Source organism: Acipenser ruthenus, chromosome 4 (genome assembly GCF_902713425.1).
Source record: "Acipenser ruthenus chromosome 4, fAciRut3.2 maternal haplotype, whole genome shotgun sequence".
Taxonomy (NCBI): domain Eukaryota; kingdom Metazoa; phylum Chordata; class Actinopteri; order Acipenseriformes; family Acipenseridae; genus Acipenser; species Acipenser ruthenus.
Window position 1 is genome coordinate 66,748,701 of NC_081192.1, and position 13,665 is coordinate 66,762,365.

General features: G+C 38.4%; 1 protein-coding gene across 3 annotated transcripts in view; it reads right to left on the reverse strand.

Moving 5' to 3' along the window:
* Positions 1–6,453: 6,453 nt before the first annotated feature.
* The window catches only part of LOC117399266 (aryl hydrocarbon receptor repressor-like), a 116,996-nt gene continuing 109,784 nt past the window's right edge, over positions 6,454–13,665 (reverse strand). For all 3 annotated transcript variants that reach the window (XM_033998353.3, XM_033998354.3, XM_033998355.3), the window contains exons 10-11: positions 9,290–9,431; positions 6,454–8,383 (exon numbers count right to left, since the gene is read on the reverse strand). In XM_033998353.3, the coding sequence (XP_033854244.3) occupies positions 7,279–8,383; positions 9,290–9,431 (1,247 nt within the window). In that variant the 3' untranslated portion in view covers positions 6,454–7,278. The remainder of the gene's footprint in view (positions 8,384–9,289; positions 9,432–13,665) is intronic.

A 13,665-nucleotide genomic window follows, 5' to 3' on the forward strand; every position in this document is an offset into this window, starting at 1 on the left:
TATATATATATATATATATATATATTTTTTTTTTTTCCAAAATTACAGCAGGTTTTTGCTTTTTTTTGCACATTTTTCTTCCCAGTTATTTGTTTTATGAGTGTGTGTTTAAGCCAAGAGCATTTAGATGTAACAGTCAATCATTTCTCTTTGAAAAACAGCATGCAGTAAAGTTGTTTAGTTTTCCTGTATGTTCTGTGTGCAATTTTACTTGCAACTCCACTACAAAATAAAACTTGATTGGAACGGAGAAATGCCTCCATATACAGTAAGTGTGTGAGAGAGAGGAGAGAGAAGTCAGAAGTTTGCATACCCCAATGTGTGGAAATATACATGCGTTGGGGGTTTAAACTGTTGACGACAACTTTGTCGTCAACACTTAGTGCATAAGCATTTGTTTATTTCTTTCTAAATAAAACCAGATTTCTACCCGAATATTTACTCTTTGTTGATTATATATTTAAAAAATCCATCTGATTTTTTCATTAAATAATTCTACCTGATTTTTAAAAAAACATTCACCCAAATTTGGAAAAAATTTCACCCGAAAATCAGACGCCCAAATTGTAAGTAGTTGAAGTCTTTAAAAATACCCCAGTGAAGAGTAAGTCAAATAAACTAGAGTATATAGTACTGCTGGTAAATAGGTCAATAATGGAAGATTGTGCTGCAAGAACCTGATTACTTTTGGAGAGTGATTGGTTTCAGAGGGAACGCCATCAGGGTTTCCATTGACATGAATTATTATTGCTGTATTTCTTTTATTTATGTATTGGATCAAAAACTATTATTTATATTTCAATTTGAAAAATAAGTTAAAATGTTGTTAGCCTTATGCAGTCTCGTAACAAATGCAGTTGGCGTTTATATGTCTTTTTATTGGTATGATTCACTTTAATTGAACTTTTCATAAAAATATAGATAGGTCCCAAATGAGTTCCAACAACTACCAGGAACTCTTAATAGCTAAATAGAGTTTAGAATCCCAACTCTTTAGGTCATTGGAATATACCCAAGTGTATGCAAAACAATATCTAGAGGGAATGATATAAAATTATAATATCCGACATATGCACACAGCAATGCATTGACTTGCCAGAGGTCTAATAAAAACTTCATATGTTGATATCTCATCAATTAATCGGTCATATCCAACATGTGAAAAAATACTTAGAAATACAACATGCATACAGTAAATGGTACTGCATGCCGTAATCTACAATCCTGTAATTGAAGATATTGGCAAGTACATACTGTAGTCAAAATATGATTGTTAATAATTATTTCCAGCTCTTTCTCAACCTCTCAATGTAATTAGCAGGCATGGTTTACTGGTACATTATTATTATTATTATTATTTTGCAGAGCTTTCTTAAAGGCAAGAGCCTCTTACTCAATGTATATAGTTTAATAAATATCTTCATGGCCAGGACCCATAGATTTTTCCATAAATAGGCCTAGATTTTGAAGGAAAACTTTTATTCTGCATTTTCATACATTATGGCACTTGATTGCTTCTGGTTAATTTGTAAAAAAAAAAAAAAGAAATGGCATAGACATTCAAAGGCAGTCTGAATCATGATACCCTTGACGGAAATTTAAAACATTTTCTAAAAGAGATAAAAGACAACATGAAGAGGAAGAGGAACACTTTCTGAGTAACTGTAATAAGAGTCATTTTTCAGTTGCACAGATGTTTATGTATTCCTTATCCTATATTTCTCATTTATACTGTTTTTGTCTATATTAAGAAACATAAACTAAAATATCCGATTGGTCAGAATAAAATAAAATAAGGTCTCTCAATTCAATATTGGGATCATGACTGCTTGTATGGGTATGGTGAGTGGTGATTATGGACTATTTGGCCGCTGGTCCCGCCTGTTAAGGGAGAAAAAGAAGCCACTGCCCTCCTGATCTGATGAGGCCAGCAGGGTGGACCTTGACTAAGCTCAAACTTTAGCGTCCACACAGAAGTACCGTTTCATGTTTAGTCGGGCATAGTGCATTCACACACTAATGCTGTTAGAATATGATAATATTAATATGATATTATCCCACCATGCACTGTATTTTTTTTTTTAAATAATGTTATGCCCCATATTAACCCTATTGCTAAGAAATTAATCAAGTATTTGCAGAGGCTGTGTGGTCCAGTGGTTAAAGAAAAGGGCTTGTAACCAGGAGGTCCCCGGTTCAAATCCCACCTCAGCCACTGACTCATTGTGTGACCCTGAGCAAGTCACTTAACCTCCTTGTGCTCCGTCTTTCGGGTGAGACGTATTTGTAAGTGACTGCAGCTGACGCATAGTTCACACACCCTAGTCTCTGTAAGTCACTGTCACAAGGCTGGCTGAGTGGTGACATGTCAGACCCGGAAGAAACAGACAGACAGAGACAGCGAGGTTGGTGAAGCTGAGCACTTGGTTGTGCTCAGCATTTAATAAACAAAACAAGAGAACACAAAAACAGGACACGGCACTCTACGCCAAAATAAATAGACAAACAAAACGCATTAACAAACGGTGGATGCACAGACAAACGAACAAACACGGTGAGTGAAAACACAATTTTATTACTCTTTTCGTTTAACTCCTCTCCACACCCGTTCTCCACTCACCGAACACCCAAACCCCGAGTGAGTGAAAACATGCTGCTTTTATGCAGTTGTACCGAGACTCGATTGCTAGTCAATCATTCAACTGGAATCTCGGTACAACTGCACGTGAATTAATTAAAGTGCACTCCCGTGACCACACATTACATTTTAACCAGCACGTGAAGTGATTTGTGCCATCCTCGTGCCTAAATACAAATCTACATTTTTAAATACACGTGAAACACAGACCCGTTTATATCCCGTGTACCATCTCTATACACCAACATTTACACACAACACATAACATACAACATATAACACAAACTACGCACAAGGGCGTGACCACATTGCCACAGCCACCTTGGATAAAAGCGTCGGCTAAATAAACAAATAATACAAATAATAATAATAAAAGTAAATGTGAACACACACACAAGTAGGGCTTTAAGTTTTCAGATTGTATTTTTAATCATGTGACAAATTTAGCTGATTCTGTTCCATAATTAAACTCAGAAAAACCTGTTCATTGCAAAACAATGTTCTTTGCTTTTACCGTCATATCTTGCATGAGCCTAATTCTGGTCCCTTTAATTTTATTTCAAACAGAGCTGACAAATTACGTGAATTGTTCATCCCTGATCCTACTTTTAACTCGCATTTCATTTTTGTCTCCTAATTTAACATTGTGCTTTTGTTATTTTCCACAGTAGTTTAACAGGAAAAATTAATACCTAGTGCAGAGTGTACACTGACAGCAAGTCAGTTGACAATCGGAAGTTTTTTTGCTAAGCAGTCAGCATCTTCAGGGGATTCTCATGAAGAAGATCGCTCATCTGCATCTCAGCCATCTACTTCAGATTACGAGTACTACAGTGTCCTAAACAGTTGCAAGTAGTAGTAATGCACAAAAATGCGAACAAAAAATACGTTCTTATAATTTTGAATGGGAGATGAAGTATCCATGGCTTGTTTATCGAGACGGCAAGATGTACTGTGTGTGAAGAGCTGCTGGGGAAAAAAAACAAACATACGCATGGATGTACAGTTTTTCAAGAATCTTCGCTTAAAGACACGGCGATGCTGTTGCTGTTATTGGAATGCAAAAAAATATTAAAACACACATAGATGAAGGAAAGAAACAGTGCTTAGAATCCCGTCTTGTTGTCATGCGAACTGTCGACTGTTAGTATATATTCATGATTTGCACCTGATGTCACAAGTCATGTGCCAGCAGCTTGTCGGCCATTTTGGACGTCAAAAACGTTCAGACGGCATATTGACAGCCTGTTTAGCAGTGTTTTCAAAAACTAAAATAGAAAAAAGACATTGTAGTATGTGGTACAGAGGAAAGCCCAAACAAGTTTTATAAATGTAAAACATGCGTTATACAGATAAATTAATTAAATAGTTTAATAGTTTCCTTGTCGATGTGGAAAATAACCTTGTTAAAACGTGATCTGGAGGCCGTTGCGTTGTGCAGCCACATCAATAACAAAAAGGTTAATTCAAGGTAAGAGGCAAATAAATAAATACATAAATAATGAATTGCCCGAGCTAAATTACACTTCTTAGCTTTCACTTGAGTCTGGTGGCCCTGAATCTTTAAGCACTTTAATGCAAGGGAAATAGGCAGACTTGCTATCAGTAAGTAGGGTTGTCACCTGGACCCACAATCCCAGGACACTTTGAGACAGAACAGGATTTTAAACTTGCTGCTAAATTTAAATAAATTAACGTGTTAATTAGCCCGACACCTCTGCTAAAATGAATCCTATTGCTGAATTACTGTGCGCAACAAACAAGTCATTCTAATCAGTTCAACATACTGCCTCCGAACAGCTGAGCAATGTTACTGATTGGGAGAGTAATTGTACGTTTTAGCGATTTATTATTAACAAACAGAAATAAAGCGACTTACGTATTAGTGTGTGCAAATAAATAAATTAAATATTATTATTATAATTAATAATAATGAAATACATGAAAAGTAATATATTGTATTTATTATTTTAATTATACAATTTTTGCGGTGCATGGTAATTAAGCACCATCATTAATTTGATCGAAGGTATCAGAGCTAATTAACACGTTCTTTTCTCTCAGTTAAGTAGTCTTTTTAAAATCCTGTTCTGTCTCGAAGTGTCCTGGGATTGTGGGGTCGGTGGCAACCCTATCAGTAAGCAATATTATTTTCATTTGTATTTTAACTAAAGCGCACACCCACAGAAAGGCGGGATTCTTACACAACAATGTCACCCTATAATTCGTATAACTTAAAAACATAACAAAACTACAACAACAAAAACCTCTGAATTCTTCTTTGTAATTCTGGTCTTATATTTCCTTTGGCTATATTAGTGCTGTCACTGTGATTGCTAGTTTATCAAGTGAAATTGAGACGTGATTACCTTAGCCATGATAAGATGACGGACGCGTCCCCCTGGTATTAGCCACTGATGCAAACATGTCACCCATCCTGATACGAAATACAGGGATGCATCAAGGCTTTTGTATGCCTTGAGATCTTGGCCGGTGTACGAGGAGATGTTGTTTATTACATAGTGATATATATATATCGTGATGCGTAAAGTCAGGCAGGGATGTAGTACTGTCACACTTGACAACCTCAGAGAAGAGACCAGCTGGCAGCAAATAAACATCATTTTGAAGCCCGGCGAGCAGAATTTTCTCAATGTAGCTATCTCGATGTTCACCTCTGAGATGACTGACTTCATCAGACAATGTCAAGTTTGGTTTTTCGGACTGCATGAGTTGAAAAAAAAAAGTGTTTAAAAAAAAAGTTCTACATCTTTGCAGGTTGTCAATAGGACGTCCAAAGCTTTTTTGACGTCCAAAATGGCCGACCACATTTAAGTCACGTGATTTGGTGACGTATGTGCAAATCATCACAAAGAAAAAAGTGTCTGTGTTTACTGTGTATGTATATCTATACATAGACAGATTTTTTTAAACTACTACATGCCATAGAGTTTAAACGTTCATAAAAATGTACCAAAATGCACATCCCTGGAGTTTCTTAGCCTTTGTGTTAAAATGTATATTTGATGGATGAATGCAAAATTTTGGGCATGTGCGTTTAAGGAACTCATTAACAGAAAAGCTACTGCAACCTCTACCTGAGGAGTTACTTTTTTAGTGGTCTGAAGCTAGTGAGTACAACATCTATAAAGGCTTCTTTGTGCACAAGATAACACTTACTGGTAACTAATTTATAAGTGTATTTGCTACTGATAGGTTTCAATGGAGACATGCTTTATAATTAGTACAGTCATTACAGAAATTAATCATTTTCTAACCTTTTACTTTACAGGCAGGGATAGTACCAGGATACCACTGGGGCTTCTAGTGATAATGTCCATTAACAGCATTACTGTGCGTTGTGCCAGCGACTCCGTCGTCTGGGATCAAAAGCACCAAAGTGTTTTCTCTAAGACTATCAATAATGAATTTGTTGTAAAACACTTAAACAAAAATGTGAATAGACTGATGGCACACAGAAGTGGTAGCGTTCTATTTAGTAAAAAATATTAAGCAATGCAATCGAAAAATATTTTGTGATGATTACTCTAAATACCGCATTCCTGTAATGTTGCTTTAAACTTGAAATGTTTAACATTGTTTTATTGCAGTATTATTGCAGCATCTAAAAAAACGTATGCATGTTTTTTCGTACTTTTATATCATTAAAACAGAGACTTTATATAATAAAATATGACAACCATGTACACTGAAGCAGCCATGGATTTCTCATTACACACTCAAGCCAAAATCTTATGTTCCACATGCATAAACCAATATTAGCATAATAATTCATCACAACCCGGACATCTTCATTTCTGCCTTTATTTGCATAATGTTATGAGAAATACATCGCGTAAGGAGACTTTTCATGATAAAAAGAGGTTAATCTGAAATCCAGTACTACAAAAATGACATCAGAATAGTGAAATTCTAACTCAAAATCAACAATGAAATACTGTAAGGAGGTATTAAACAATTGTTGACAGCAATTTCGGTTATATTTGCAGTTGAAGTAAATGTACGGAGTTCTCCAAAATTAAATTATAGTTAATGAATGGGAACATTGAACACTGCATCAGTTTATTATTTAGGTCATTATTGCTTACTTACTTCAAACTGCTAAAAGGCAGAAGTCATTATGTGAAAAAAACTTATTTAAAAAAAGTACAGTAACAACTAATTTATACAATACATATTAAACTCATTGTGGAGGGTATAGACTGTCAGTGTTACTTTCCACTTTTCTTTGCATTTACATTTCAGTATCATAAGCAAAATCACAGTGCTTCACCATCCTATTTCACAAACAGATATAAAACATTTGTGTACTACATGTGACTATTAACTACTATAGCCTATTATGCTTATGATGCAGCTTGGCAAGCTATATACACACACAAAACATCAGAAAACACAAAGATCAGGGACTCTAAAAAATAATTGTATTACTATTTTATGAAAAGTGCTTTAAAACACATATCTTGAATTAACCATAGTAATTAAATATAATTTGAAGTCCTTAAATATGAGTAGAACATGTTCTAAAATCTCCCATTTAATGTCTGTCTTTCACTTTCTTCACCCTGAGCAATGCAGGTGCACAGGCAGATCTGTGTTTTTCGCTGTACCTGTTACTGCTAATAGGAATAAGGATTAGATTTGTGTGCCGCTGAATTCATAATGCAGTTTGGCATGACATTTCGTTGCAGAGGTGTCTGTATGACCTCTTGATTGATATCAGACCATGGGGGAGAATCCATTGGCTCACGCTTGATCTCATGGATCAAGTTGTGACTTTTGAACTCGTAGGCTAGTTTGTACTCCTGCTGACCAAACCCTTTGTGTTCTACTGAATTGTGCCCATATGCAGGGCTATCCAAACAGTTTGCGCTGGGGTTACTGGACAAGTTCTCCAAATGAGGTAACCTTTGTGGGCTAAACTGGGTAAAATCTTTGGGAAGCACACATTTTAAAGGTCTGCTCCCAGAGGGGGTATCTTGGTAGTGCCTGTTAAATGGCATCCCCATGTTATTTTTATTTTTCTGACAGGGAGAGTGTTGCTCATAATAGTCTGCTTCAGTTTTCAATGGAATTCCTTCAGAATATCCATTCCCAAACCTTTTCTCCACTTCCTCCTTACACATCCAAGTCCTGCTTTGGGAGATTCTGTAAATGTCACAGCCGTTTTCAGAATCAGATTCCTGTTCGACTTTGATTGGAGTTTCAGGAAACATCTCATTGCTGTAGCATCCCACATGGGATACATATGTGCTTTCTGATTTCATACCATCTGCAGTGAAGTTGTCCATTTCTGGATTTTGTGAAATGCTGTAAAGTTTGGGGATATGCGTGTCATTCCTGATATGTTGGCAGCTTTGAGACATTTTATAAATGCCTGGCTTCCCATAATGAGCAGGTTTACTTGAAAGGTTATTCATATTTTGACCAGTCCTTATCAGCTGTGCCCCTATGGATGATCTTACAGCCCAAGGGTTATCTAAATTGTGGGCTTTATCTCCACCTAAAGAGGATTTACAGAAATTTAATGGCTCATTTTGGGAATAACAACCTTCACTTTTGTTCAGTTCAAGCTTTTGTTTAATCCCTTCCTTTGTCCAGTGATTGTAATGCATTTGTTGCCCAGACGTGTCATTGGAGCAGTTTAACAGATGCACCTCATCATTTTCATTCATTCCACGACCACTGGCTTCCGTCTTTAGGTTTTCTGTATCTTCTTTCTCCCTGTAAGAAATGAATACATGTTTTGTTATTTCTAACTTAAAATGGCTACATACAGCATTGCAGTTAAATAACACTAGAACATGCTAGCCCTCTACCCAACATCGTGTTTTTTTCAGTGATGTTGATAAAGGAGTCCATAAATAGGGTAAAGGGAAAAACGTATGTCCAAAATAGGCTGTAACCTTTATTATTATTATTATTATTATTATTATTTATTTCTTAGCAGACGCCCTTATCCAGGGCGACTTACAATTGTTACAACATATCACATTATACATTATTTCACATTATACAGATATCACATTATTTTTTACATACAATTACCCATTTATACAGTTGGGTTTTTACTGGAGCAATCTAGGTAAAGTACCTTGCTCAAGGGTACAACAGCAGTGTCCCCCACTGGGGAATTGAACCCACAACCCTCCGGTCAAGAGTCCAGAGCCCTAACCACTACTCCACACTGCTGCCAAACTGTAAATGCCTCAGTTTAGTTTACTAATAATAAACATTTAGAAAATCCATAAACTATAAAGTAACATTAGGTCTATATCCTTTTTTTTATCCAGAAGCTCATGCGTGCAAATAACTTTTCCTTATTTACTGTGTATTTTTTTTCTTACCAAAAATTGTATTGTGTACTGCTTATCATTTAATCGGTGACATTCAGTTTACTACAGGTAGTTTATCACGGTCCCTTTGGATCTCTGAAAACTGGCAAGCCTATTTGAACAGATCATTAAGAACCACTGCTGTGCTGTTTTATGGGCCTCAGAATAAGTTAGCTACAAACAGGAACGTACATTTATGGGCTATAAAAACAGTTTTGCAATTTTGCATTCTAGCTCTAGCCATTAAGATTAGTTTTCAGTGATGACAAGAAAAAAAACATAAACATGTACATACTTCATAGCCTGCTGTGTGACAATGACATATTCCGGGCATCCGTTTCTGTACACAAGCTGAGCGTTAGCCTGCACCCAATTCCATTGATCTTCATTTGTAAGCACTCTAAAGACAGGAACTCCATTTTCTCCATTATTCATCACTGTCACCAAGCAAAGCAAAGGTTTAGACTGCTACAGACACTTTTTTTTGTACTTTTTTAATGTCATTATTTTGATCACCTTTGTAAAATAACTGAAAACAAAAATGTCCACATATTTGCTGTTTAAATGCAACAAGCATGTCAGACTTTCATCCCTTGCCACGGCCATGGTAGTAGATCCCCATTGACCTAAATCCATCGTATGCACAGATAACTAGTGCTAAAGATTTTCAAAACCAAGTTTCATCACAATTCAATAAGGGCTTCTCTGGCTATGTTTACAATGGAACAAAAGGTATTAGTATGCTCTTGGCCTACCTCTGTAATACGATAAACATTTTTAGGAGGGTTTACAACAAACTTGTCTGTGGCCTGAGGTGGGTGTCATTCTATTTTAATTGAGGTTGGGCTATGCTAAAATGTTAGAGTTTTAACCCTTTGCGGTCCATTGTCGGACTGGGTCCGACATTGCAATTATTCCTCTCAGGTCCTTTGTCGGACTGGGTCCGACATCATTATAGCAACGCAAAAAACGGGTTTCTAGTCGTTTTTTCTCCGGAAAAAGCCGAGAAAACCATTCAATTGCCGAGTGGTAGCGACAGGAGCCGAAACAAGTCGGAAAATTCTCATGAATAGTCATACATATGGCCCTGGTATCAGATAACCGGGCGGTCATAGTAAACAAGCTGGCTGAGTGCGTCAGCACACAGAGACTATCATGGACATTTGCAGAGCTTTTTTCAGATGTTATAGTAATAAAATAATGACTTTGATCACAATATTGAGGAGTTTGGTGATAGAACGAGTGATCCGGAGATGATTGATCGGTATGTACGACTATTATTTTTATTATTATTTATTTCTTACATAGATGAAAGCGATAGTGAAAGAAAGGGTGTGGCGGGGCTACAGAAGCCTAGTGAGTGCTTTGTTGATATGCAGGGCCATTTAAACCCGTTTGACTGTGGAAAAAAATACATTTTAAACAGCGCGTCTAAAATTAACAGCGCGTGTGAAAATAAATTGGACCTGACGCGCCTGACGCGCACTTAATAAATGGACTGCAAAGGGTTAATGAAGGTTAAAATTAAAAATACATTTGGCATATATTGAAAAAAAAACCTTACTGTAACGTGTAGCAAAGCAAAATAGCAGAGCATTATAACGATTCAGTCCAATGGCTGTGTGTATGTACTGTATATTTAGCACATATCCTTTTTTGTAAATCGGTTTTGACTTCAAGAAGTTTTTATGGGAAGATAGCACACCATTCTGACCTGCTAAAAATCATTGTGAAAATAGCACCTGATGCAATAAATTGTGCTAAAGAAGCTTAGCAAGTTTCTTTACAATTAGACTAGTTGTTCTCTAGATACAGTGATGTGCATCCCTGGTGGGGGATAACAAAGGTACATAGCACATCGGACGCGATGCGACACGCGAATGTGTCCTACGACACACCGCACCACGACAAAAAAAAATATAATCTATTTTTAACGAGACATTCACACTGCCTGTGATGCGACGGGCGACACAGAAGTGATGCGAAATAAATAGGATTGGTGTCTAAGTTTGTAATTTTTTCGCGTGGCAGCTAGGGAACTGACCAATGAAGAACAGCTTCTCTTGCGTGCTTTCAGTAAACAATGACAGAAGAAATAATTCTTGCAGTATCAAAATACCCGGAGCTGTACAATAAAGGACACAAAAAGGATAGAAACAGCAATGAGGGAGAACATCTAGGAGTCAATTTCCAGGGAACTGGATATAGCTTGTGTTTCACAGGCGGGAGCTATGGCTGCGTGAAGAATATGGGTTAGTATTTAGAGGCTTAGCCTTGAGGGAATGATGATGGCCTGCGGGCCAGGAGTGCTTGTTTTGAACTGTTAGTGGCCTGTGGGCCAGGGCAAAGGACGGTGTCCGGACTTTATATCGCAAGAACGTACTGTGGAGGTCGGTTGCATGGGCCCCCAGGACCTCCTGAAAACATAGAAATCCTCTGACTCTGTGGAGAATCTTTGGAGGTGCTGCCTCGTGGACCGGGCCATGCCCCCAGAGGACGGAAAGGAAGGAAAGAGAATCCGCCTCCAGGAGCCGCCCTCAAAGAGGTAAGGCAAGTCCTCCAAGGCCAGGCACTGGAGAGCGCCCGCAGGGGTATCTGAAAGATAAGAGTTTCTTAGTATTTGGTTTTTAGTATTTAAGGATTGTAGATGACTACAGCTCTTACTGGTACAGTGAGAGAGAAACAATAGAGTTTCTGGGTGAGACAAGAAAAAGCGCATGAGCTGCAAAAGAACAGTGTGCCGGTGGACCCCTCTTACTCGCTGCGGCGAGGACCCCCATTTGAACGAAGGCATGAGTAGCTGCGGCTGACTCGAGGCCGAGGAAGTGAGACTCACTAACCCCCCAAAAAGATGGACCACTGGCTCCCTGCAAGGACCGCACCTGTGAAGACAAACAAAAAACTGCGTGCCAATGCGCAACAAAAGACAGGGAAGAAGGACAAAGAGAGAGATGGTTAGTAAGACGGGCTATGTGCAACCCTCCACTCGGTGGAGAGGAAAAAACCCTCTGTTAGGAGGAAACCTCTGGTGGTCCTGGCTGGAATACTGCCCCCACTCTGGGCATACTAGCAATTGATTGGTGAATTGCTGAGATGTCTGAAGGAAGAGAACAAATGTAGGAGTGGACTGCTGCTGAAGACCAGCAACCCATAGTTTTTATAAGGTGATGACTAACATTGGCTTTTGCTGCTGATGAGTCTGTGCCGATCCTGAATGAGTGCAGGGTATAGAACTGGGGAGATAGACCTGCTCTGGAGATAAGAGAAGAAAGGTGAGTTGCGAGCCAGTGTCTTGTAATGACATTACAGGAACAATCAATAAACAGGGGAACTAAGGGACTGAAGGGTTTTTTGACAAATAGGAACCTGGACAAGGAAGCATAAGGGCAAAGATGGGAGTTTATCTTAGATAACTGAATAAAGTCTCCTTGCAAAGATGGCCAGTCTTGGATGAGCGAAGGAACAGAATGAAATGATTATCAGGAATTACTGAAAGGTCACAAGAACGAATACCTATGGCTGGGAAACTGGATAATGATGGTACTGTGCACTTCTTAGAAATCCAAAGAAAACTGACAGGCACATAGCTTCCATCACCAGGTCGTCAAATGGGTTGAAACATCCTGAGCGCAGAATTGAAATTAATTGGGAAAGCATGTCTGTAGATATGGGTAGTCTGCATGGAGATGACGGGGGAAGGCTCTTGGAAACGGGGGAAATTCCTCTAAGTGTGAGGCGCAATGCTGGGATAGAGAGATTTGTCGGCGAGGGGATGGACAAGTTGCGATAATGGATAATTGGATACCTGAGATGTAGGATTATATGGATGCTGGCGAAAGATGAAGAATGTCTTGTGCGTGAACAATGAATGCTATAATCCAATTTTCATTGAATCGGGTAGGGGATATTCGGTTCTGGGGGCAGAATGAAGAGAATGACGACCAACCTGTAGCATAGGAGGACCTGGTAGATGGAGAGAGGGCTGATGACACGTATTCTCTTGCAGATGAGAGTAGATAGGAGAGCGATGCGTTTAAATTGAATATGAGATGATGGAACTGGGGAACCTGCAGAGGAATTGGAGCTGCTGAAGGAACCATACTGTGAAACCTGGTGATCTGTAAATCAAATAAAGCATCAGCTGCATTATTGAAAATACCTTGGAGATGACGAGCTTGAATTATGAAGTTATAAGACACTGAAATCCGTATGAGACGGCGGAGTAGTTGCATGATAAGGGGGAAGGAGGATCTGCCTTTATGATATGCATCAATAAAGGCAGATATGGTCTTGGAAAAATTTAATTGATTTCCTAGACCAGGAGTGCCCCCAGAGGTGAGCTGCTGCAGCTATAGGGTAGATTTCGAGGAGAGCTGATGATTTGAGATGCGGGGACAGATTTTGAATTTCATGAGGCCAGCTGTCATAAAACCATTCATTGACTTGGACACCCCCAAATCCTAGGGAAGAAGCATTGGTATACAGACATAAAGCACGAGGGGCAGAAATGAAGTCATCGTAAAACACTGAGAGACTGTTCCAGTGTTGCAGGAGGGTAGACCACTTTTCTGGCTTCTGGGGAGATTTTTACATGGGAATCCAGGTTTTTTGCTATAGAGGAAAGGGCAAGAAGGCGAGAAATGAAAGTCCTGCCTTGGGAAATAATACGGA